We start from the raw sequence: 27,769 nt of genomic DNA, 5'->3' as shown, positions 1-27,769 counted from the left end.
ATGGCGAAGCTGATGGTGCTCACCCTCGTGGGACTGGGGCTGGCAATCTTCAAGGATCACCGGTCTTCTTACCAGTAAGTTGGGTTGTATTGAGGACTGCAGCCCTGTCCTTCCCACCCTACCCCTCCAAACCAATCCCCACCCCCCTTCTCCCCATCCCCAGGAGTGCCCCACCTCCAAAGTGGGGTTTAGGTTTCATAAATGTTTGTCCAACTTCCCTGTACACTGGAAAACATATCCTTATTCATTGCCTGAGATCTGGGCTATGGAGACAGCTTGTTGTTGACAAACATATTAATTTTCCAAGAAGGCCCTACCTGTGAGCCTTGTCTGCAGAGTCACTTCTCAACCTCTCTTCAAAACAGGTGGTCTCCCTAATATTGCATGAATTAGAGAAAGGAGCCCCTGACTGGGCTGCCTGTCCTTGGTATAAGCCTTCTTGGCCAGAAGACTCTCCTGGAGGTTGCCCGGAGAGGCACAGAGCCAGCTTGCGAGCACAGCAGGGGTTGCACATGAGCACCGAGCCAGCCACCCAGCGGGTTTGTCCTAGCACTGGACTTTGAAATCTGAGTTCTTGCTCTGTCCCTTCCATTGCAGCAACTTGGGCAAATGATTTTACAATTCTCACATAAATTATTTCAGTAAAACTGAAGGAGTGATACACATTTATCCAAAGCAATAACACTGTGCTTGGGACATAGTGTCTACCGAGTGGATGTCAGTGTCCTGTCTCCCTTAAAATATTTTACTAATCATTCCATACGCTACAAGGTTTTAAGAAATTATCAATATTTTCATGGTAACTTTATATAGGAGTTCAAAGTCTAGAAATCATCCTAATCCCCAAGGCTTAGACCATAATATCTTATTATTTACTTTGAAGTAAAACATTACTGAGCATCAAGTTGAACATTTTGGATTTTTGAAGTAGCTATGTAGCCCCGTGGATTGAGAGAAGCTATGCTCAGAATAGTTTTTTTTTTATTATTAAATAAATAATTGGGTTTTGATTTTGTAATTGTTCATTATTTTTGAAATCACAACCTGCTAGAAAAAAAGTAAAAAGCAATTGATCTGGGGTTTTAAATCATGCAAAAATTAGTTTGTGGATTTTCATGAATTATGGTACTGTTTGCTATCAGAGGAGATTATGTATATAATCTTTCTAGCTACAGTGTGCATGTGGGCTGGGGGATGAAAAGAAATGAGATACAAACATCTAATCCCCCGTCTAGGTTTTGTGCTTTCCATTCTCCATTTCCATCTGTATCTGGGCGTAATCTGCCCACACTCCAGTTGCCGCTCACTGAGATGTCGGCCCAAAGACAATAGATCTGCCAGGAAGAGGGGAGGATCTATCTTTCTGGATTACCTTCCTTAATCTGCTCTAAGAATGGCGACTGCAGGCATCTTGCATATGCTTCCTATAAAAGTACAGCTTTACCACTCCCACCCTAAGAAGTTTCTTTCTCAGCATGAGTGTTAGCTCATTTTTTTCATCATTGTTGTTTTCCCAAGTTTATTCCTTGGAACTTGAATCACAAGACTTGCTTCCAAAGAAATGGGTTCCTTGGATAAATCAAATTGGGAAACATCTAGTAGCGCTTTCTCCTAGAGATTGACAAAGCACATCGAAAGCTTTGAAAAGTCCTTCAGTTAAAATAAATTTTTTTTGCTTTAAGTCATCATGTCCATGTCCTCTGCTTCCTTTTTTGGTACAACCTATGATATCTTTCGAACCTTCCAGGATATAGTTTGGGACAATTTATTTATTCTATGCCACTGACTTGTACCAAGACTGAGATTTCAACTTGAAGAAGCTGGTTCCTGGCCTAACCCAGAGGTGAAAGCTCACATACAGAAACAAAGCAAGTTGACAAGTGCAAACAGTTTTTATATCCAAGTCTGATCCTGATTTTCTTGAGAAGGCCCTAAGCACACCACAGTCACAGCTGAATACGATGTCAGTCTCTGTGGCTCCTTGCCGTAGGGTTCCCTTGGTGGTGACTTTCACCCCTTTATGGATTTTGCCTGTGGTCTCCCTTTGTACACCAAGTATCTGCAGGAGACACTTTGTCATAGGGATGCTGCAGTGGGAAGACCTGGGGTCTGGTTTATAAAGAAGAGTTTACTGCTTTACTGTCAGCATCTGACTACAGCAGGGGAGGTGGGAGCCTTGGCCCTCCAAATCTTGACTATAGTCAGATGATTGAGAAGGAAAAGAAGTATGGGAGTGGGCTGAATCTCTGCATAAGAATGGAAAAGAGGGTAGAAAATCCCCAGCAGAGGCCGGAGCAATGCAAGACCGAGAGGATAGTTGGTTGCGGAGATGAAGCCCAGATGCTGAGCCTGCTGGAGCAGCCCACTGTCCAAAAGGCCCTAAAGTATTGCTACTCAAAGGCACCAAGGACCAGATATATGAGCATCGCCTTGGAGCTCACTGGACTCATAGGCCCCCAGACCACATCCCACACCATTGAGTCAGTCTGCATTGTTTAGCAAGCTCACCATGGGATTTGTGTGAGCCTATAAAGAACACTGAAATCCTATAACACCCATGCTGGAACCTGATCAAGAGCTCCTAAGGGATCAGTAAATTACCTTTATCTTTATTTTAGAGATAAGGCCCCAGAGTCTCAGAGAAAATCATGAATCTGCCTACGGGAGAGAAGGGCAGATTATCTCCTGAGGCCTGTATAAGGGCAAGTCAAACCCCAAGGGGATGTGTGTTGCTTTTGTCTTTGGAGATAGAAAGTGGGGTTGAAGGGAGCAGAGTAGATTCACAGGAAGTTGCATGGCCTGCAGCTGGAGGGGACTTGTAGGATACGGGACTGTGTGGGTATCACACCACAGAGAAAGCATAGCACAGAGGGAGGAATTGAGGGCATGCACCTGGGTCTTCTCGCCTATCTTTCTAGTCAGCTGCTCGTGGCCTCACAGGGGGGGATACTGCACAAGTCCAGGGGCCTTGGACTATGATATAAACAACGCCCCCAGAAGTGTGGAATGTTGTATCCTGAATCCCTGAGGAGCTACTCCCTGCATCCAGTCCTAAATTGCCAGTTGTAATGGATGAGACCACTGTTCTTCCCTTCATTTGAAGGAGACCCTGCAAAGCTAGTATTAGGCCTCAGTGTGCATTTCTGTTACCCCCAAACCCACTCCTATTTCCCCTCCAGGAAACACAGTGTAGTGGGAAAAGGGCAGACATGAATTCCAGCAGACCTAGGTTGGAACCCCTTCCTACAACTTTTAAGCCACACCATTATGGGTCTGACTCTCCATCTAAAAATTAAGGGATGGGGCCTCCCAGGTGGCGCAGCGGGTTGAGCTCAGCGCTGTGAAGCTGTCCACAGCCTCTGCAGTGAGGGTTCGATCCCGGCTGCAAAGCAAGAATCCCACATGGCGCAGCAGACCTCTCCTGTTTCACCCACTGCTCCCCTCAGCAGTGTATTTCCATTGTCTGCCTGTTCTGCTCCCTGCTCTGTCTCTGATGAATCCTTTCACCCTCCCGTGCCTCTGGCCTGTACCCCAGCTCTTGTATAAAAATAAATAAATCTTTAAAAAAAAAATAAAAATTATGGGATGATAATACATATCACAGTAGGATCTATTTATCTGTCTGTCTGTCTGTCCTAGCACAGGAAAGGTACTCTATAAATGTTAGCTTTTATTATTGCCATATACTATTTCAAAAGTCCACCTATGAATGTTTCACCTAATAAGTGATTCCTGAATACATATGATGATGTGTTGAAATCTCACTGAAACCCTAGGTTAAGGATAAATAACTCTTAGACACCCCATCAATGCACCATCTCCTCAATCTGATGCTCTACTGTAGTAATTTTACAAAACAATTTAGGAGACATCGCCAGAGCACCAGCACCTATCCTGGAAGTCACAGGGATGAGCAGGATGTAGTACTTACTTAAAGATTTCAGAGTTTACTGTAAGCAACGAGACCAAAAGCTGATAACTATAAAACAACTGGTAAGAGACTTGATAGATGTACATGTGAAGGAAGAATGAAGGCATCGTGAATCCTGCCACAGAAGATGAGGAAGAGGGCCTCCCCTGGTGGCACAGCGGTTGAGCGCTGGTCTGCGAAGCTGCCCGCAGCCTCTGCAGCATGGGTTCGTTCCCCGGCCACTGGCGAGGGTCCCACTTGGCGGGATAGACCTCTCCTGCCATGCCCACTGCTCCCCTCAGCAGTGTATTTCGGTTGTCTGCCTGTTCTGTTCCCCGCTCTGGCTCTGGTGAATTCTCTCAGCCTCCCACGCTTCTGACTGTACCCAGTGCTTGTATAAATAAATAAATAAATAAATCTTTAAAAAAAAAAAGATGAGGAAGAGCTATAGAACATCACGAGTAGGTGGTCTTCCCAGTGGTTAGTAGGTAGTTAGCATTCTAGGCAGAGAGATAGCATGAGCAAATTTACAAACATGCAACAAAAATATAGGGAAAGAATCTTTGACATCCCAACACCTAATTTCAAATCCCAACTCTGTTCTTTAAATAAGACACCACAGGCAAACTACTTAGCTACTCCATGTCTCAGTTTCCTTACCTATAAAAGAAGTAAAGTATTAATCCTTGTCTCAAAAATGGCTGAGGAGATTAAGTGAGAAAATTTGTGTTTACCCTTGCACACAGTAGACCCCAGTACTGAATACTGAATGAATGAAGAGTGCAGTGGCAGCAATAGATGGACAAAGTTAAAAATTGCACCAAAGAAAGTTTCAGAAGTGATTTCTTAATGCATAGTTAAAGATCATCAATTTCTTTTATAAAGAGTCAGCATGTATTTGCAAAGAACAATTCACAGCAGGGATTGTGCAATTTCTGGCCAGAGGCTCGTGAGCATGGGACACATCTCAGACATTGAACTTTATCCCTTAATCCTGGAACACTTAGATTTAATCAAGCCCACAACAAGATATTTTCTGATGATTGAAAATAAAAAAGTATGAGCAGGAATAAAGAGAAACAGCTAGAATTGTCTTCTGATAAGTCCTCTAACTTTAAAGCAGTGTTATCCATAAATATTTTTTAAAGATTTATTTATCTATCTATCTATTTATTTATTTATTTATACAAGAACCAGGGTACAGGCCAGATGCTTAGGAGGGTGAAAGGATTCACCAGAGACAGAGTGGGGAGCAGAACAGGCAGACAGACCGAAAACTGCTGAGGGGAGCAGCAGGCAAGACAGGAGAGGTCTGCCACACCATGTGGGATTCTCGCCCTCTGGCTGGGATTGAGCCCGCTCTGCAGAGGCTGCAGACGGACAGCTTCACAGTGCGGCGCTCAACCGTCCTTGGCTATCTTCTAAACCACTCTTTGTATTGTCTGTGCTTATGATCTTTAGCTAGAATATCTTGAACCTGTCCTTTGAGTTCCTTGAGTCATTTGATGAATATTCACATGGCTTTCTCTATTTAACTGCTTTTCAAAATGGTGGCCAGCAAAATGAATTTAGTAAGTAGACTGTGACCAGCGTTTTTTAATAAATGAAATAAAATTGAATAGAAAAGTTAAGAATGTATCACACATATTAGACTGAGATTTTTGGTGTGTGTGTGTACCTTGTTGCATGTGGTAATTGTGTGTGTGTGTGTTCTGTGTGCTCCTACCCTATAAAATGCTTTTTCTAATGTGGGTCTCAGTTTGAAAAGCTTGGAAGCCACTCACTGCTCAATCACTTTCTCTTGTAATTCTTTCTTGTGATCTTTTGTGATTATAATGTCAGATTACCTTTTTTTAAAATATATTTTGGTTTCTCAGGTCATGGGGAAGATCCCAGTTTTCTTTTGAAGTCTGCTTCCTAAGTTCAAGTTCTTCATTCACGAGGCCACCATCTGGAGGCAGACCCAGCCTTCCTTATGTCTATAACTCCAGCACCCAGAGTTTTCCACTCCAATTGTATGTCAGTATGAACTGTGGACGTTACAAAGGCAATTACTAACCTCTTTCCCAGCATCTTAGGTCAGCCCTCTTAAAAGGTGGAATTGTTACAGGGCAGGGAAAGGGACACCCCAGAACCCCCAAATCTGCCTGCTCTAAATAGGTTCTGCCATCCACTGCATTGGCACGAAACATATAAAGACTTTAATGGAAAGGAACTTTCATACAATTAGGGAACAATACAGAAAAGACAAGACAAAGAATATAGTTTCTAAATCAAGCACCCAAAGTTACCCATCTCCTCGTGTGTAAAAGTCCACCCAAATAGGATTGGCCCAGAACAAGGCCCGAAAGCCTGCCTCAAGTCTAAAGCATCTTCCAGTGGGGACTCACAGAAAAGGATGAGAAACAACCAGACAAGTCTGGGAGGAAAAGAGTAAAATCAAAATCAAGATAAAAGCTTCCATTGTCACCTCCCCACGGGTGTCTCACCCACATCTGTTTCAACCAGTCCACAACCAAAAAGCCAGCACAGTTTCTTCACATGTCTCTCTGCTCCATGTGCCTCCTCCAGGTCTCCTTCTGGTTCCCCATCCTGTTTCCTTCCTTCCTCAAGCTCTTCTCCAGCTTCTTCTCCTCCCTGCTCACTCCACCCTCCTTTGGGTGGGGCAGGGAACCTGGAACTTGCCCTTTTCCTGGGCACCACCCTGCTAGAGAATTGATAGCCAGTGGCACGGTAATAGGAACCCACTACATTTTCCCCCTAATAAATGGATGAAAGATCAATCACCCCTAAGTTCCTATCAATTTATACCAAGTTGGTTAGAATTTTATCCAAAATGTGCTTTCACCTCTCACTCATTTTCCTTCTGTGAGACTAAATTATCAGTACGGTAAAAATTTCTCAACCTCTCTATTTTTAGCCAAATAAGATTCTAGAGATTCTTGGATAACTGTGGCTATTCACTATGACAATATTGTATCATTGGTTCTCAAAAAATGTTTATCATCTAAATCTCTTGGCTGTGCTGATGCTGTGGTCCATTTCTTTCAAACGTCTCATCAATAGCTTTGCTCTAAGCAGGCAGCGGCTGGTGCTTCCTTTTCACATCTGTTCTTCACTCAAATGTTCCCCAGGATATTGATGCCCTCAGATTTAATAAGTGTGTGTGTGTATGTGTGTGTGTAAAATGCCTCTTTATATTCCTGCCATGGGTATGAGTTTTCAAAGTTATAAGTCCTTTAAGCACACCTGCATTTTTCAAGTACCACCCCCAGCAGCAGATGCTCAGACCAGGCTTTGGCGTCACACTGGGCAGAAGGGCAGGAGGCCCATCTGTCAATAGTCCTAAAACATCAATGGAATAAATTGGAACCATGTTGCTATTTAACCCAAATTTCCACATAGGACTCCTCACATAGCTGATGAAATAGTTCCCATTCCTGCCAAAGTGCACAGAGTCCTGGAGAGGACACTACATGTCTCCTTTGTATATTTACCCACCTCTGCTAAATAAACACTGCTGTGCCCCAGGGCCCCATGTGCCTTGCTCTGGCCTTGCCTGGTAGAATTGATTGGGTGCCAAGGACCCCTAACCTTGGGTTGAAACTCAGACCAAGGACACTTAAGGAAGATTGTATTGGCAGCTTACTTTCACAACTTAATTATAATTTCTGAATAGTTTTGTGTGTATTTTATTCTTTTTTTCTCCTCCAGAACACGACTTAATGCTTTCCGAGAAGTAAAACCTGTAGATCTTCCTAACTGTAATTTAATTAAAGGAATAGGTAAGTATATGAGAGGAGGGTGTATCTCATTTGAACTTGCAATATCATCTTGCTATTTATTTGATCAATATACCTATTCAATTTTGTTAAAAATAAAACAACTTTGAACCAGGACAGTATTAAGTCAGCAGTTAATTATAAATACCAAGTTACTTGACTTCTGACTTTTACCAAATATACTTTTTTTTTACATTTTCTTTTTTAATTAATGAATTGTTCATTTTTAAACAATATTTGCTTCCCCCTACCCCCACAGGTATAGTCCCCATAGTTTTCTTCACCAATGCACCCGTGCACCATCACCTCAGTCCCCTGTGCTCCTCCCTCCCCCCCTCTGATCCCTCTCCCTCCTCCTCCCCTGCAGGATGTCTCTGATTTATAATTGTCTATTTTTGCTTTGTTGTGTTTTGTACTGTTATTTTTTTTACACTGGTTCCCCTATATTCCTGCTATAAATGAAACCATCCAATATTTTTCTTTTTCCTTCTGGCTTATTTCACTGAGCATAATTCCTTCTAGCTCCATCCACATTGCTGTGAATGGCATGAGTTTATCTTTTTTGATTGCTGAGTAAAATTCCATTGTGTATATATGCCACATCTTCCTGATCTAGTCATCTATTTTTGGGCATTTGGGTTGTTTCCAGGTTTTGCCTATTGTAAATAGTGCTGCAATAAACACAGGGGTGCAGGTGTTCTTTTGAATCAATGTTTTTGTGTCCTTTGGGTAGATCCCTAGGAGTGGAATTGCTGGGTCATATGGTAGCTCCATTTTCAGTAGACTGAGGAACCTCCACACAGCTTTCCATAGTGGTTTCCAGTTTGCACTCCCACCAGCAATGCAGGAAAGTTCCTTTTTCACCACATCCTCGCCAACATTTGTTGTTGCTTGTTTTTTGATATGTGCCATTCTTACTGGTGTGAGGTGATATCTCAATGTACCAAATATACATTTGATTTTAAAAGAGCCAAGTTTTGATTGTTTTGTTTTTGTTTTTTGTTTTTAATGGTTGGTTTGTTTTTGTTCAATCAGTTTAACAAAAACAATAGTCAGAACAATGTCTGATTTTATGCTAAAAATAGCCTGAGGAGATGTCAGAAGAGGGACAGAAAAAGTAGAAAAAACAGTGAGTAAAAGGTCAAAGTTTTAGAACACTGTACACACCTTTGTAATTACCCCAAATTCTCCTCATGTATTTCTCTCTTAATATCAGGTTAGAAAAAAATGCCCAAAAGTTCTCAGTAGATTTCCCCTTAGAACTAATTAGTCACCTGTAGACAAGAGGCCGGTGCCCTAGCTGCAAAAGAAGCTGGGAAAGTAATTATTGGTCCTCCATTGTGGGAGGCAGGCCCTGTCAGCAAAGATAAAAGGGCTGGGAGAATAACAGCCTGAAGGCAACCAACAGGGAGCATTGCAGAGCTCACATATCCATCTGGTTTCAACCAACCAGCTTTGTTATTTGAGGACAACTTATTAAAGATCTGTGCTTTTGTTACATTTTGAGGATTTTTTAAAATTATTTATCTCTGATGACTATGATTGGAAAGACTAGAACAGATGACTTATTCAATCAGCATTAAGAAACTTAGCCAGATATCTTCAGTGCAATCTTTTTTTCTAGAAAACAAATGAAACACTGATGTTAAATATCACTAGGTAGCTGAAAAAAATGAACATCTCCACTAAGAGTATAATACAAAATCAACAATTTCATTTGTCTCTAGATTGACTGAAATTTTTTAAGTTTACATGGGCTTAAGGTGTAATTTGGTGATATGTTACTGATGTCTATAATTAATAGTGAAGTAAATGTATATTCTTGATCATATGAAATGTTCCCCCATTTTAATGAGACCATATTTCAATGAGTTCAGCTGATTTGGAACCATCAACTATCAATATATATTAGTAGCTTTCCTCTGTGTCTTTAAAAAAACCAGAAAACTATTTTCAAATTCTCTTATTACCCTTTGTACATTTTGTCAATTTCCTTGAACTTTATGTAAGAGATTTCAGACACTAAGGAAAAAGTTCTAGACAATCAATTTAAAACAAATATATTAAGTGCAAATATTAATTACTCTATTATATTAATGCCTTTTGATTTTCATATCATCACATTAGTTAATTTGAGTAAATGAATAAGAGTGAATTATTCTGAGGCTATCAAAGAAGAGCTAAATGTGTAGCCCATTTTTAGGTCAGAGTGATAAGACATGAATCATTAGCTTCCTGCAATAATCTGAAACAATATGTACTGTCCTTTTCTGGTAGAAAATGGCGCTGAAGACTTGGAGATACTTCCTAATGGGCTGGCTTTCATCAGTACTGTAAGTGTTTCTTTCTCCTTCCAAGTGCCAGACTGTTTTCTAGGACCAACATTTGAGCCTTTGGTTTATCCATGCCCACCTTCTAATAAAATGAGAAATCATTTGGCTCAAAAAACAAACTGCATACACCTTGAGACTCATGTTATAATCTCGTGTGTGCCATGCCTATTTGTCTTCTCTATGTACACTGAACTCTCACACTAAGTTACCTCCCAAAATAAATCGTTTCTGAGCCTAGTGAGTTCACAATCGTTTCCTATTTGACTCTCTTTGAAGTATTTAACTGGTCTATTCAAACATTTGCTGAACAGAGTGTATGTTTATATATATCTCCTCACGTGGCGCTTACATTTTCATCTCTTTTCCCACACTTTGCAGAATAAGCCCTCTCATTTAAAAACTATGGACAGATCATCCCACAATTTCCAAACTTCGAAGAGAATCCACTGTGTGTACTGAAACTCTCCTGCATTCAAGTAACTGTGATTAGGTGATAGATAGCGCTCAAGACAAAGGTCAACACTCTAGTCGGGGGCAACAGAGTAGATAAGGCACAGCATACACATCATTCAACTATTGAAAACATTTGCTGCCTGTGGGAATTTATTTAATTCAGTTTTCTCTTTTGAAGATGGCCAAGTTGGCATCTTCTACAGCAGTGTCTTGTAACTGTTTTCTTAAAGCCACAGAACTTGTATTTCAAGGAGAATCTTATATGGAACCCTGCTTCAGGTTTCCTTTGCTATCCGAAAGTAGGCCATTCCTAGGAAACCTTTAGTAAGCCCCAAATGAAAACAATTACCATTAATTTATATGCTAATTAATTTAAATTTTTGGGTGTGCCCTGAATCAAAAAATAATCTACCAAATCATGTCAAATAATACAAAAAACCTAAAATAACACTAACATGTTGTAAATTCAGGGATGACATGAAACATACATGGCCTACACAAAATATGTATGTGGAAGGTAATTTCACTTACCACAATCTGGAAGCCGGTGAACACACTGCAAGGTCAAGAGTGTGTCTTGACAGTGTGTCTGGCTGAGTCATTGGAGGTTGGGGTGCTGAGAGGTCCAGGAGACTGAACTTAGGAGGGAGAGGGAGTGCAACTTGTCATCACTGTCTCAGTCCATCAGGGCAGGAAGGTCACTAATATCTATACCTACTTCGTTACCTTCCTCAGTGCCTAAGGTCCAGGTTCCGTAATCTGCTGTGGTCGATGTGGCTGATGGGGATCACTTGAAATATGAGAATGCTTGGCTGTGCTGCTTCGCAGATTTTTGTATCTTTATCATCATTCAAAACATCTTGTAGGGCCTCCCCTGGTGGCGCAGGAGATTGAGTGCTGCGCTGTGAAGCTGCCCGCAGCCTCTGCAGCACCGGTTCGATCCCCGGCCATCGGCGAGGGTCCCACAAGGCGCGCAGACCTCTCCTGCCGCCCGCTGCTCCCCTCAGCAGCGTAATTCCTCAGTCTTCCTGTTCTGCTCCCCACTCTGTCTCTGGTGAATTCTCTCACCCTCCTGCGCATCAGGCCTGCACCCCGGTTCTTGTATAAAATAAATAAATTTAAATATATATATATACAAAAAAATCCCGTAAACCAGCCCTAAGCCTATCTGCCCCTTCAAAATTAAAGTCATACTTTCCTGCAATCATCTGAGCACTGTCAATCCCAGCGGAAAATGTCACGCAAGTGCCTCATGTCGGGTAACTTCATTTTCGGGTGTTCACCACGGCGTTCAGCTGGAATTCTGTCCCTAACCCCCTGAGGAGCGCTCTTGGGACGTCCTGATATCTTAGCACAGTACGGTAACGTCACTCACGGACACGCAGCATAAGTGGAGATACATAAAGCACAGACGCTCACAGGCAAGTCCAAAGCCGTGGCGCGTGGATGCCGAGATGCGGCGGGCGGCTCTGGGGCAAGAAGCCGGCGGGGCCAGCCTCGCTGCGCAGGGGCTGCCGCAGGCCTCTGTGAGGCCCCGGCAAACGGCAGACTGACTGTGTGTGTGCTTTTCGGCTTCTGCGGCAAAAGCAAAGTGTCGCGAAGCAAACTTTTGGAAAGCAAGCCACACCTGTGTCTGAAACAGCTCTGTTCTAGTGGCAGCCTAAGAGAGGAGTTATTCCCTGAGCTAGATTTGCCCTGAACCTCTGTCTCCCCAAGTAACTTCAAGGAAAATGCCAGCGGGCAGTTTAAAAATCATAACCTATGTTCTCTCTGTAGTCCTTCTACGGAAACCTGTAATCGCCTCCTTGGTGATCTTGCGCATGGGTTTGACACTGGGTCTGGGACACATCTGGCTTTGCTGCTGGGCATGGAAGTGTCCGTGCTTGTGTGTCTGGTGGGGTGGTCTGAAGGAACATGTGTCTTCCAGCCCCAAAAGGCCTATTCCACAATCCAGCTGAGACATCCACATGGCTTGAAGCAGACTGTGAGGCCCGTGTGCTGCTCACACCCCCAGCATGTGGAGTTTTGTAATGTGCTTGTTCTCCTCCATGTTTTACAAGGGATTAAAATACCCTGGAATAAAGAGCTTTGATCCCAGTAAGCCTGGAAAAATACTTCTGATGGACCTGAATGAAGAAGATCCAACAGTGTTGGAGTTGAGTATCACTGGAAGTAAATTTGATTTGTCTTCATTTAACCCTCATGGAATTAGCACTTTCACGGATAAAGGTAGCAATGTTTAATTTTTATTAAGAACCAAGGCAATTTTTTAAAAAGAAAATATTGTTAAATGAATATTTCTTTTTTCATGTTACTAAAGCATAATAATGAATAATGTTTTATTCTGGGTTTTTATCTTACTCCCTATGTTAATTAAATATATATATATAATATTAAAACTAGCTAAATGCTTGAGAATGCTACAATATTTAAGATTTGTAAAGTACCTAATTTTTAAAAATATCAACATTCACATTATCCCTATAATTACTATAATGATAATATCCAGACCTAATCATTACGGGTTTTCCATTTTATACAGATTCAAGAATTAACAGGCATAGATTTTTCTAACCTAAGGCATTTGCAACCTATAGATCTACTGATAGAAAGTCACCATGGTCAACTTTCTCTTAATCCCATCACCTTCAGTGTCTCCACTAGTGTTTACTGGTCCCTCTGCTTAGTCTTTGAACTGCTTCTCTGCATTTCAATATCCTTTAATATGTTGCCCTCATTTCTTATGCTTTCATCCCATTTCTTCCTCTTTTTTTTTTAGATTTATTTATTTTTTATACAAGAGCTGGGGTACAGGCCAGAGGCATGGGAGGGTGAGAGGATTCACCAGAGACAGATGGGGAACAGAACAGGCAGACTGACGAAATACACTGCTGAGGGGAGAAGCGGGCAAGACAGGAGAGGTCTGTTGCACCATGTGGGATTCTGTCCCATAGTCCCGCCAGCCGGGATTGAGTGCGCGCTCAACCCACTGCACCACGAGGTGGGGGGGGGGGTTTCACACATTTCTTCCTTTCTCTACCTCATGTTCCCTGTTGATCACTTCCACTCCTTCAAGTATATGCCTCCTCCTTGATTTTCTAATATACCAACCCATTTTAAATCTGACCTTGTTGCATATTTTCTCCCCTGCTCAAAATTTTGTCACTCCTTTCAAAGTCTCTGAGCATTTCCCAAATGCTATTTTACTTCCTCTTTTATTTTCTCTATTTCAGGCAATTTAATCATGTCACAATCATGACCATGCCTGCCTTCTAGGATAACAGCCCCAAATATAGGGTATTCATTTTTTAAATCATCCCTTCAGTACCATTCCTTCTAGCTTATGAGATACTTGCATTTTTTCCTCTTGCATTATCTTTTTTGTTTTTAAAATAAAAAGTCAAAGAGTTGATCTCCATTTTTTCATCTTTCCTTCTTCACCTCTATCCCACATGACTTCTTTTCTTTGAAATATATCCCCCTCTCAATGGTCTTTCTACACAAAGAAATACAGCATAGGGTGTAGGTAAATTTTTTAAATAAAAATGAGGTAAATTTACACAAACCCATCGATAAATTGCTTTTGCACTAAACACTGCATCATGCACTCCTTCTAAGAGAGTGCAGGTAGAGCTACAGCTGTTCAGGATTCAGTTTTGTGGGAGTACCATAAAATAGTTGATCTGCGGATGGAAATTTGGTCTATTCCCACCTTTATTCTCATTGCAAACTGTGCCAAAATAAACATTCTTTAAAAACATATCGTCGGTAAATATTTCCTTAGGATAAATTCCTAGAGGTACAATCTGCTGCACAAAACATGAATCCAGGTCTTAATCCTCACTTATTCCAACTTGGCCATCATCTGGGACTTTTGATACTTCCTGTCAAATGCCTCTCTAATCCTTTCCTGTGTTTTCTTGTCAATGCCACCCTCCAGGTTCAGACCCTTCTCTCCACCCTTGGGTAACTCATTTAGCCCCAGGTCATGTTGCACCTTGTCTCAAAGCCTCAATGAGTAAACCTTTTGGATGCTTATCTGAGCCCTGACAAAACTGGCTGTGGCTCCCTTTATTGCTTCAGGCTTCCCGCTTTTTCTTTTGCTCACTGGCTCTAAACACAACCTCACTATTAAGTGAATGTGCCCAGGAAGCTGCTGCCTCAGGCCCTGTGCACAGAGTCTTCCCTTGCTCGAGAATGCATTTCCTCCAGCTACTCACACAGTCTATAGTTTCTTATTTCATTTAGGCCTCTGTTTTAACATCACCTCATCAGAGAGAACTTCCGTGACTCCCAAGAAGAAGACGTCCCTTTAATCTCTGCTTCCTTATCCAGTTTTATTTCTCTTCATAGCATTTACCACTCATTAAAATAAACTTTTGGACAAATGGGCTAACGAAGAGCTTCCTAGCTTTAACCTGGGAACCTACTAACTAAACTTGCATGTTTCCTTTAAACATCAATTTAGTCATGCGAAAGGTTCTTAGAGACTTACTGCTTTGTAAGGCAAAGACTGTCATCTCATTTCACTCGCCAGCTTCCATCACCCCACTCAGACGGGTCTCTTTCATGTCCCAAAGTCGAACTGACTCATGGAAGTTGCTTCCCTTTGATACTTTCTCTTAGCTGTTCTTTTTGTGAAATTTATCATCTTACACTGTGTAAATTGTACTTCAGCACACCTTCTCATATTGGTATTTCCCACATCTTTTATCTCAATTCTGCATCTTGCTGAGACCGTTTGCAGTGGAAAGCTTAACAAGCTCTTTGGAGTTTTTGTGTCAAGCACTGCTCATTCTTAAGTTGAGGAGTTTTTTCCCCTGTGGAGTTTTGATTTTTTTTTTTTTTTTAGCAACTGTCACTGGTTCTTCCTTTAGCTGTTTTTCTGTGGAGCAATCACAAATGCTTCTCTCTACAAAGAGATGAAAATATTCTATCTGCCTGACACCCTAAGTACTACTTGAAGGTGGGTTGAAATTGCTTTTTGGAGACAGGGCTGACAGCTGAGAACTCAGTTAACATTTCGATTTTTGTTTTTAATCTCTTCTCAGATAATACCGTGTATCTGCTGGTGGTAAACCATCCAGATTATAAATCCACAATTGAGTTGTTTAAATTTCAAGAAGAAGAAAAATCACTTTTGCATCTGAAAACCATCAGCCACAGACTTTTGCCTAAGTACTGAGATACAACATATTTCTATTTCTTTTAACAGCGGTGATGGTTAATCCACATTCAATTTGCTTTCGGGGGAGGGGGAGGTGGGATTTTAACTCTCTGTTCTAAAAATCATAAACTCCTCCGAATGTTCTTCTGCAGAAACTTTTGAATACTGAAGACTACTCAGAGAAGGCCCATCCTTCCTTTCCCCTTTACGATCTGACTGGATATTGTTTTTTGGCTTCTGGGCTCAGAATCTCCCTTCAAGCTTTTATCAAGAAAAAGTTCTTTTCCCAAAACAGACTTAGTATTTCAGACCCAAACCAGTTTCACAGGCAATCCACACCTTGTGCTTACTTATTTCTTTATATTAAAATTTTGAGTCTTAAATATCTCTATGAGATAAATATCTCTATGAGTCTAAATATCTCTATGAGTCTAAATATCTCTATGAATTGAATGAATTTGAGTCTTAAATATCTCTATGAATGAGATCCTAAATCTGGTGCCTATGAGCCTTCCCTGCACTGTCTCTACTGCTGGTTGGTTGAACATGATTGATGAACCAGCAGATCTGTAGTAATTCTCAATTTGGTCCTAGGCTCATTGTCATTACAACATATCCAGAAAGAAAACCCCCAAGGACCATCAACCTGACACAAAGTCAACTTCTTCCCTTATTTTAGGAGGGTTTGGTGTCTAAGACGAGTCATGGATTTAGGACAATACTTTGACATTAACATTTTTTAACCACTAATTATTATGAGTATTATTTGAATAATTTATGGAAAGACTTGAGTATTTGTAAAGCCAGATTTCTTTTAAACCAGTGTTATTTACATGCAGGTACCTAACAAAACACTTGGCAGGTAACGGAGGAAGGAACGATGTAGGCCAGGTCTTGTGCGTCCCTAGGAGAGTGAAAGTTCAAAAAACAGCTTCTGGTGGGAAAAATTATTCATACATTTATTCAGTAAATATATTTGGAGAAAGAATGAGGACACTTATTATTTAGAGAATGTGCCAACTACCACATGCATAGCACATAGAATGGAGAAGCTGAATAATATTAACAAGGACAATAACAGAAGTAGAATAACAACTTGATTAGCTGTAATGTTAAATTAGGTGCTGCGATAACCAATTTAAACAGATTATTAACTTTTTACAAATGCCTTCTTAACTAGGTTTTTATTATTTTACCATTTTGGATTAAAAAAAAAAAATTGAATGGTATTTTACAGCACCAGTAAGTGGGACAATTGGGATTTTGGTCCTGGTAACATGAGTCTAGAGATGATGCTCTGAGCCACTATAAAATAGTGAAATTTTATTTTATTTGTTCCTCCATTCTATCTTATAAATCTCACATTTATCTAGGGATAGAGTTTATTTTTCTGGATCCTTTGCAAAAATATTTTTGGCAAATAGAGCCAAACTGTACATAACCATGGTGCCACAATTCCCTAAAATTCTGCTCTCTCAACTCAAGGATTAACCATGTATATTTTCTGCTTTGTGTTCAATCATTATGTGTAGGTTGCTTATAACATTAGTATTCTAATCACTAAATCTAATACAACTTAAGCATGTTTTCATTAAGAATGGCATAATGGCCACTTTTGGTCACTTATTATATGTTAGACATTTTGCCAAGGTCTTTACATTCACTCTTTCATTTTATTCTCACCCTAACCTTTCAAATCCAAGAAGGAAACTGAGGTTCAGAATTTAATGGGCCTCCCCGGTGGCGCAACAGTTGAGCGCTGGGTTGCGAAGCTGCCCGCAGCCTCTGCAGTGCCGGTTCCATCCCCGGCTGCTCCCCGGCCACCAGAGGAGGGTCCCATATGGCGCGCAGACCTCTCCTGCCGCCCGCTGCTCCCCTCAGCAGTGTACTTCGGTCCTTCTGCCTGCTCTGCTCCCCGCTCTGGCTCTGGTGAATTCTCTCACCCTCCCGCACTTCTGACTGTACCCAGTGCTTATACAAATAAATAAATAAATAAATAAATAAATAAATAAATAAATAAATAAATAAATCTTTAAAAAAAAAAAAGAATTTAATGACTTGCTGTGGCCCCACAGATGATAGAAAGCACCATCAGGACTCAAAGGGACTCCTTCAGATTTCAAATCTATCACTCTAACCCATTCAGCTCTGCTCCTTTTGTAAAAAACAGAGAAATGATTATAAAACATACTCATTTCAGAGATTGACTTTTTAAAAAGAGAGTAAAATCAGTTTTCTGGTTTATGCCTAGAGCCTGAACGGACTAACCCTAAACCCCTAGACCTGCCCTCCCCCTCCAATGTAGTAATAGTGGCTCCAGTTCCCTGAGGTTCCGAGGGCAGGCTTCCTGCAGAGCGCACACCAGGCATTGTCTTGCTGTGATTCCCATGGCAACTCTACAAATTAAGATTCTGACCCTTAGTCATCTACTAATGAGCTGTATGACTATGGGAAAACCATTTAACCTCTCTTTACAGATGAGAAAACTGAGGCTTTTTAGGCTTATCTAGCTCTCCCAGGAGCCCAGAGCAGCGAGCTGATGTGCTAGCCATTCCACCCTCCGAAATAGTTGGAGATAATTCTCTCCCAGATAATGGCCCCAGGGAAATTCTGTCACCTCAATCAGCAAAGAATGACTTACTTATGTATTCGCTGTTGTACCTATTAAAGCAGAAAAATAGACCCATATATCTTAGATTTTCAGTAACAGAGAATTAAATCAGAAAGCAAAAAAAAAAAAAAAAAAAAACAAAAAAAAAAACGCCATAGCATCCTATTACTGAGCATTCTCGGTTGTGGACATTTTACTCAGTTTAGAATCATGAAACTTAAGGCCCTTTAAAGTCAAAAGATAGCCCAATTCATCCTCTTCCTTTTACATATAAGGAAACTGAGGCCCTGACATGTGAAGAGATTGGTTTTCCCTAAATCACACTGCTCAGAGCAGCAGGGTTTTAACCAAAATGCAAGTTTCAAGATTGCGATCATGATTCCAGGTCTGATTTAATATTGACTGAGTAGACAGCATTGAATAGCAATGTGTTGTCCTGTTCTGTACAATACATTCACCTGCATATACAGCGTATGTGTGTGCTTGAATTGCAGCGTGAATGACATTGTTGCCGTGGGACCTGAGCAGTTTTATGCCACAAATGATCACTATTTCGTTAACCAGTATTTGAGGACCTGGGAGTTATATTTGGGCTTAGCGTGGTCCTATGCTGTTTACTACAGTCCAAATGAAGTTCGAGTGGTGGCAGAAGGATTAGATTTGGCTAATGGAATCAACATTTCACCTGATGGCAAGTACGTGAACTCTTTAAAATGTCATGCATATCCCCAGATCCTCATTAATGTCTTTAGAACATACCCCTTTTCTAAATAATGTGATCTCTTTTAACTTGATATCCTAGGAAGAGGAAATGAGGAAAAATGTAAAATACCTTAATTTTTCAAAGGGTAAAACTTATCAAATGGACATGTTCATACTTTTTGAAATTACTATTTTGGGGGTGAAGTATATTTCAATGGGGCAACTGTGATAAACAGTAATACTAAATATCTTTGATTGGAGGGTAGATTTTTTTAGTGTATAATGAGATTAAAAGTAGTTTTATACACACACACACACACATCAGTAGTGCTGGTTTATGACAAGAGAAAAGAGCTTGCACAAAAATGTAAATTAAGGCACTGCTTTCTGTTACTATGGCGGGGGGGGGGGGTCAGTTTAACTAAGCAGTGTACTTAGTGATGTAATTGATTTACATTATTACTTAGTGGTGGCCCTGAAACTGACAATACTGAGACCAGTATTGGTTGGGAGTATTGGGGGAGTGTTAGTGTATATATACTTTCTATATATCCATCCATCTGTATATTTTCTCTTGTCATATCACCAACGATTTCAGAAGGTAGTAACACATTTTGAAAGAGCAACATGGACAGCTTTCAGTGTATCCTAGCGTCTCCCAGACTTCAAGATTATAGACAATCGGGCAGTCATTTCTCTTTTCGTCCTGGGGTGCACTGTGCTTAGACTGACCACAGATCTTTGTGGTGGGTGTGGTAGGCATTTTACACAAAATTCTAGATCCGTAGGATCAGATCTCCTTTCACAACCAGACTGAGAATCTTGTTTTCCTACACTTTCTCTGGATTAAAACAACAAACTGGTTGTCAAAGGGCTTTTCTGCAGCCTACCCCGAGAAGTTCCTGTCCTCTGCAATGCAGAACTGGGACCTGCCACTGAATTGGCAGATGAAGAGATGACCGCTGTGTGTTTTGCTCCCAGATATTGAAGAAGTGGTGTGAGGGCTAAATTCATTACTTTCCAGTAATGAAAACTTCTTTGTGCACTGCAAATTCACCGAGTCCTTTTAGAATTTGGTGTGCTTTGACATGGATTCCATTTTCCAGTCTCTAAACAAAGTTCTTCCCTAGAAAGAGTTATTACAGCTTCTCTGGAACCTTTTGAATTGCATTACTTCAAGTGCTTTGATGTAGCTCTTTCTTCTTTGAAGGTATGTCTATATAGCTGAATTTCTGGCTCATAAGATTCATGTGTATGAAAAGCACGCTAATTGGACTTTAACTCCATTGAAGGTAAGATGTATTAACACTATAAGTTTGCAGAGTGATAATTAGATTCTAATTGATTTGTGAAATTAAAAGTGAGGAAAAAAGGATTGTCTAATTGGAGTGGGTGAGAACCAATTTTTCACTCCTTTATTAAGAGTCATCAGCGTCCTGTGTTTGTTGTTCACTTTTACACAGCTGCAGAGTGGGACGCATAAACCACACGCTTATCTATGAAATGTCGATTGTTTTTCTTCTTTGAATGCTTGGCATTGTGTTCCCAAAACTAACTTCCTTCCTTCCTTCTTTTCTCCCTCCCTCCCTCTCTCTTTCCATCCTCATCCCCCCTCACTAAGGGCAGTGCCAACTCAGTTCCTGCCTTTAGAAATAACTCTCCAGTAGTGAAAACTTTCTTAATCCTTTCTTAATCCCTCTCTTCCTTTCTTCATTTCCACCATGTTGATGGGACAGTCAAGAAAAAGCCTCAACTTGCATTTACTACAGCAGTGCTCCTCACAATACTTACAAATCCCAAGGACTCACAACTGCCAGGCTGGCCTCAAGCCCACCATTTTATGGCCTTATCTCCAAACTTTGCTCCCCTGCTCAGCTTCTGCCAACCTGTTCCTGGAGCTTGGGGGCATGGCCCGGTCTCAGCAGGACACTTATATCTTTGGCTCTTCCTCCAGATCTTCATGATTCTGTCTTTCAGATCCTTCTAGATTTTATTAAATGTCACCTGAGCTAGGCCTTCCTCAGCCACTAATCTAAACTTTCAACTTGGCTCCTTCCTCTCACACACCTATTTCCTCTCTTCTTGAGGGCTTTACTTTCTCTTCAGTTTTCATTACTAACACACTGTGTATTTTTTATCCTCTCTATCCTCTTCCTGTCCCACTAGGGTATAAGATCCACAAGGACAACATTTATTTTTCCCTACTTGTTCTTGGAAGTGAACCCAACAGCTGGAAGACATTCAACAAACACTTGTTAAATTAATCTGGTGGGGCTGGGCATGCTTCAGGGGTTCATCTTCTACTCCCACCAATTCTGATCCAATCTGAAAGTTTGGGTCAAAAGACCTAATAACACAAAGAGAAAGTAAGCAAGTAAAATTGTGAAAGTCACTCCCTGCCCTGAAAAACAAATAAGACCTGTCAGAACCACCCACACCACGAAGTGGTCCCCAGCCCTTTGTGACTGCTCGTTTGTGCATCAAAGGCACTGTCATGGGGACTTCACTCTGAGAAAATTACCTCGAAGCAACATCAAATGTAACATCATGTTTGACATTAAAGATTACTGTCAGGGTTAGTTTGGTCTTAGCAGAGTAAAATGGAATGTTACAGACTCATGGTGGCTGAGGAAATAAAAGCAAACTGTGGTTCTAACAATAAGTCCTTCTGTAAATTGAAAGTTAAAGAATTTTATAAGTAAGGTATTATTACACTTGCCAAGTCAACATGGAAAGCAAAACTTATCTCAGATTAGGTTCCCACTTTAAGAAACAGAACATACTATTCTAACAGTAGTTCTATTCCCTGGAATCCAGGATATTTTTTCAACTCTATTGCTGTTTTTTCTTTTGAAGGCCATATTAATGCCAATTAATTAATATCTAGAGTGCCAGGAAATTTGATAAAATAGCTGAGACTGATCTTAGAGTTTGAGATGAGATGTGGATGGGTTTATAACCTCTCAAACTGTGACATACCCATGCGATGGAGTATTATTCAGCCTTTAAAAAGGAATGAAGTACTTATTGTACATTGTGGAAGAATCTTAAGGAAAATAAAACAGACAGAGGAGGATAGATATTTAGATGAGGTACCTAGAATAGAGAAGGTCATGGAGACAAAAAGTAAAATAGAAGTTACCAGGGGCTGGGGAAAGGAATAATGGAAATTATCAGGGAACTGAGTATCTTTAGGGTTGACAAAGGTTCTGGAAATGGATAATGTTTATGGTTGCACAATATTGTGAATGTACTTAATACCACCCAATTGTAGAGTTGAAAATGGTTTAACTGACTAAATTTATGTTGTAATATTTTACCACAATAATATTTTCAAAATAAAAACAATTCCAAGAGGCAGTCCCAACTCAATGTCAATTTTCTGAAAATTGAGATATCAGCTAACAGAAGAAACCCTTTTTTCCCAAAGAGAACACTATTTTACATTTCATTGGCTAAGGAATGTAAATTTGTGGAAACAGGTGGTATGGCATGCACATGTATTGTGGTGAGTTGGTAAGGGCAGAAATGCTGATTTTGGTTCATTAGTGGCAGGGAACAGTGTCCTTGCTGGACTGTCAGCAACTCCTGGCAGGAATCAGATCTTGGCTGCTTTCAAAGCACTTGATAGGATCTCAGTAATTGCATGTAGAATGAATGAGGCCCCAGGCATTTGTGTCTTCTCCCACTCTCACCTCTGCCAGATTCTGATCTCTGCAGGCTTTCATCTGCTGTGGATTCATCAATAGACTATTACCTCTTCCAAAGATAATAGCACAGCCCAGAGACAAACATTTTCCTCACCTAGTGAAATTCAGGTATCAGAGAGATGGGAGTGTGAGGCTTGGGAGTGTGTCTGACATTGTGAGAGATGGGAGTGTGAGGCGTGGAAGCCTGGTGGTATTTTGAGCAGAGGATGCTTGCTCCACTGCTTCCTTTTGGTCAATCTTGCCTAATTCCAGGGTAAGAACGAGTGGTGGCTTGGCATGAGGTTGCAAAGATGGCCCAGTGACCATGCTTGAACCTCTAGTCCATTCGTGGATTAGAGTCTCTAGTCTCCCCACAGATCTGTGAAGAGAGCTCTAATTTTGAGTAAGAAGCACAGGGCAGCATTGACCTCTTGTAGCTGCCCTCCGACCCTCTAGCCTCTGCCACAAGTCACTACCAGTTATTACAGGGTCTCTGGGTGCTGAGGTATGCTGGCCTCTGTTTGAGGTACATGGTGGATATTGTTTCTCCAACTGAGTTAGAAGTAAACAAATAGACAAGATTTCTCCTCAGTAGAAGGCAGCCAAAATGATGAATGGTGGAATTAAGAATCGTTGGTATTATTTATGATCCTGGTGCAAAGCCTCGACAGCAATCTGTGCAGTCATCACATGCTTGCAACTTATATTTAGAAAATAAACAGCAGAAGAACAGGGAGCTGAATAACATCAGGAAAGTAGAGCAGAAACTTTCCCTCAACTCCAAGGTGAAAATTAGACCCCAGGTGACTGCTTCTTCTGTGGCTGCACAGCCGTTGATTAGCCATGATAGAAGAGTCAGCACTTCAGCCATGTTGTCATCAGAAATGAACCCACATTCCCTGGTTGTTGTCTGAATGCATGTGAAATTAACATCTGCACACACCATTTTATTTCCCTCTCTCCTGGAAACTGATAAAGTACTAGCTTAGAAGGAAAGCTAGAGGAATCCCCTGAGAGTTACTGGCATGGAGCAGGAAATCCGAGTCCCTGGTCCCGGCAGTGTGACCATCAAGGACAAATGATAGTTTTCCCTGACATGTTGCTCCATCACCTCTCAAATTATACACTGTCTTTTGTTTTCTCCTTGTTTTTCATCTGGAAGTCCCTGGACTTTGACACACTAGTGGATAATATATCTGTGGATCCTGTGACAGGGGACCTTTGGGTTGGATGCCATCCCAATGGCATGAAAATCTTTTTCTACGACGAGAAGAATCCTCCTGCATCTGAGGTTAGTTCGAAAATGAATCAGATCAGCTGTTTTTCAGTCGAAAACATAAATCTCAATTATACGTGCAAATAAAAGGTGGGGGAAGCATGGAGAGATGATCCAAATGATCAGCTATAAAAAGGAATTTGAATTTGGGAGTTATTTTAGGCAGAGTCTAGGCAGGAGACAGATGGGTCATTTACATTGGGTAATTTGAGGGGACCTAGTCAAGGCATTGTATGCAAAGGTCAGAGAGTGGGGAAATCTACAGGTGGTAAGACATTAACCCAGGGCTGGTAGGAGGGCTGGGTTTCAGAAGCCAGGACAGGAGATGTGTGTGTAGAAGGTCTTCTGAGAGGAACCAGGCTGTTCTGGGGGGGGGGTGGCCCACCAGTAGGAACCCCACAGAGGGGATGTGCAGAGAATAAATACCCCACATTCCTCTCAGTCCTTATATTGTCCCCCCTCCCTACTGCTGCTCTTGGTGGACCCTAACTGGGGACCTTCATTCACATCTAAGCAGAGTGGCCAGTGAGTCTGGTGAGCTGGGTCAGGATAGCCCACATTGACCTCAGGTTCTTTTTTTTTTTTAAGATTTATTTATTTATGTATACAAAAACTGGGGTACAGGCCAGAGTTGCAGGAGGTAAGAGGATTCACCTGAGACAGAGTGGGGAACAGAAAAGGGAGATGTACTGAAATACACTGCTGAGGGGAGCAGCAGGCAAGTCAGGAGAGGTCTGCTGCACCATGTGGGTAGCCCCCTGGCTGGGGATTGAACCCACGCTGCAGAGGCTGTGGCTAGCTTCACAGTGCTGTGCCTAACGCTTTGCGTCACCAGGGAGGCCCCGACCTTAGGTTCTTACCTTTATTTCAATAGTGAGTTTCTGCAATGTGAAAATTCATGATAGTTTAAAAAACTTAGTGAACCACACTGCTGTGGTCTAATCAAATTGTTATAGAGCAACCCCGATATTAAACGGGTTCCTGGCTGTGGGTCCTCACCCGCGCGCTTTAAAGGGACTTATGAATACTCTACTACAGACACACACAAAAGGGTTAATAAAAGGTTTATTTACAAGAGGAAAGGAAATAAGGAAAATGTACAACTCAGGGAGAAAATAGGGAAATAAAGTCTTTAATGCGTCCTACCCGATCCGACGACCTGGAAGCCCAAAGTCACTCCCAGAGCTGGCCGGAGGCTCCGCGCTGGCCCAGAGCCCAAAATGGAGCGCCCCCAAAGCCCACGTGTCTCCCTTTTGTATCCACCTGGCTGCTTAACCCCACCCTCAGGTCCCAGCCACCTTCCCTTTGGTGGTGATGGGATTTGGAGTTCCCAGTGTCTTTGGCTTTGACCTGGGGTGGGGGTGGAGTCCACAAAGCCTGTATGGAATTTGCTTTGGGACCGCCTTTTCCCCCTAACAAAATTACCTACCTTCCTAGTCAACTCCCTTACCCAGGGTGTCAGTGTGTGTACAAGTTCACACCATGGCCCGGCCCTGATGGACACCTGGCCATCCTGCCTGGGAGCGCCCTGCTGCATGGGAAGATAAATCACTCCCTGGAATGGTCTGGTATTGAAGACCTTTTTTTGCCATCTGAGTGATAGAATCCAAAAACCCTATTCATGTCCACTGTCTTTATTCATGGGATGTTTTGGCAGTGCAAAGAGCAATTTGAAACTCAGTTGCTGGGGCGTTTGAATGCTTACCAAGACGTACCCAGGGTTTTCTGTTCAGAGTTTTCAGGATGAACTAATTATACTTGTTATTTACATCAAAATATATTATCGATTTTGACCTATTTGTTGACTGCTGTGTATTTTTAAGCTAGTTTTATAAGCCTGTCTCACCCCTATGCCCCCAGCATGGAAAAAAAAAAAAATTAAAACCTCCTTTTCTTGGGCAAAAAAAATCCTGAATGTGTACTTCCAATTACATTATGGTCTTTATATCTTTAATCTCCAGGTTATGGGACAATTGTGATTTGTTTAATGGCAATCCTTTGTGCCTTTTGCCAGTTCTAAGCTATTAGGAATGCTGTGCAGGATGTTTAACAGAATTGAAGCAATGTATGCTGTGGCATGCTCTCCGTTCAGAACTGAGCAGAATGTTAGATTCTAATTTGTTCTTGCTTGTTAGCTCATTTGGTGAACTTGGGTCATTTGCTATTGCATGAACTTGGTTTGCTATTCTGGAAATAATACTGCCTTTCTAATGATGGCTCTGGTAAGGAATGACAAAAAGTAATAACAATCCATTATATATAATGCACTGTCCCACAGGAGAGTGATTTCGTTTTATTAAAAGGGGGCTTCCTTAAGCCAAGGTGCACCATCAACTATTTCCCAGTAAGTGCTACATGTTAATGCAATGATACAAGCAATGATATGCCAATTTTCTAAAATGCCTGTCCTTGGTGCCAGCTGTTTCAAAAAGGTCCTTTTAAATGAGTACCCATTTAAAATGGTCTTCCTGATCTGCCATATCTGGTATTTCTGTAGCTAGGTAACAGAGAGTTGCTGAGTACTCCTTTCTTCAAGTCATTGTGTTTATCCTAAAGGTTTAAGAATAATAGAAAGCCAGAGTTGAAAGGAAATTTAGAGTTAATATAGTCCTAGCAGTCTCATTCTACAGATAAATAAATGGCAAGTAGAAGATTCAAAACATGACCCAGCCTCCTGCCTTGTAGGGTGGTCTGATGTACAATAGGAAGACTCACACACAATTACCATTTTATTGACCAAAATGGTCAAATACTGGCTGTTACATATAGTCAGCTGAACATATTATTACATTGTTTCTAATGATACAATCATTTCTGCTTGGCTAAATGAAGGAAAGGGAACTGATAGACTCTTACACATTCAGAGCTGAGACCTTAAGTTCGGAGGACTGGATGAGTGTGTGCAGAGATATGCAGACATGATCTTTTTTGTTTTTTTTTTTTTTCCTAATTGCCAGCAATTAAAAATCAAGAATCCAAGAATTAAGGGTAAACATCCAAATTCTTAGCTAATTTGAAAATATACTAAAACTTATCTGGCAGGCAGTAATTTATTGCTATGGAGTAACAGTTTTCTTTCCCTTACTTACTTTGGTCCCCAATGCTCCCCAATGTCTTACACCAATGTTGTGCTACTCATTTATATTTCTTGTCAAGCCTCTGTAGGCATATGTGTCTCCACCTCTGTTAAAAACCACCTGATCAAAATCTGTCATTTTGCTGAGGAAACTCAGGCATCTTACATGGAAAGTAATTGGGGAACAAAATGTGATTTACATAAAGTTTCTTCTTACTGAAAAAACGACCCCATATTTAAAGTTATGTGTTAAGTGGTTAAAAAAAATAACATAGTATTTTTTTTTTTTGCTAGGTGCTCCAAATCCAGAACATTTTAACAGAAGAACCCAAAGTCACAGTGGTATATGCAGAAAATGGCAGAGTGTTACAAGGAAGTACCGTTGCCTCTGTGTACAAAGGAAAACTGTTGATTGGCACCGTGTTCCACAAAGCTCTTTACTGCAAGCTCTGACAGGCTGATTTGCACCCAGGCCGTGAAACAATGAAGCCATCATTTCAACCACTTGCCACATCGAAGGGGCTATAGTGACCTCCTCTGAACAATGCAGATTGACCCTAAATTGGACATCATGAGGGATGAAACCACTAACTGGGAAGAGATATGTGTAAGGATTTTTGAGAGGGCAATATCAAACCAATCTTGGCATACTTGAAAACTCCAGTTACCAATAAAAATCCCCTTCAATGAAAGGGCTTAAATCACCGTGTCAGTTGTCAGGTCTTAAATAATATTTTAACTCTATGTGACCCCAAAATCACTTTTCCTAG

General features: G+C 41.2%; 1 protein-coding gene across 1 annotated transcript; it reads left to right on the top strand.

Annotated features, from left to right (window-relative positions):
* Nucleotides 1–27,698, top strand: PON1 (paraoxonase 1). The gene is made up of 9 exons (XM_037508116.2): nucleotides 1–74; nucleotides 7,625–7,695; nucleotides 9,970–10,025; nucleotides 12,539–12,707; nucleotides 15,530–15,656; nucleotides 18,751–18,951; nucleotides 20,169–20,250; nucleotides 23,810–23,938; nucleotides 27,294–27,698. Exons 1-9 carry the CDS (start codon nucleotides 1–3, stop codon nucleotides 27,450–27,452), a joined length of 1,068 nt encoding a protein of 355 aa, XP_037364013.1. The 3' UTR covers nucleotides 27,453–27,698.
* The last annotated feature ends 71 nt before the right edge of the window (nucleotides 27,699–27,769 follow it).

Source organism: Talpa occidentalis, unplaced genomic scaffold, assembly GCF_014898055.3.
Source record: "Talpa occidentalis isolate TD23 unplaced genomic scaffold, MPIMG_talOcc4v2.1, whole genome shotgun sequence".
Lineage (NCBI taxonomy): Eukaryota > Metazoa > Chordata > Mammalia > Eulipotyphla > Talpidae > Talpa > Talpa occidentalis.
Note: the sequence above shows the minus strand (reverse complement) of the source record. Positions and strands in the feature narration are given on the sequence as shown.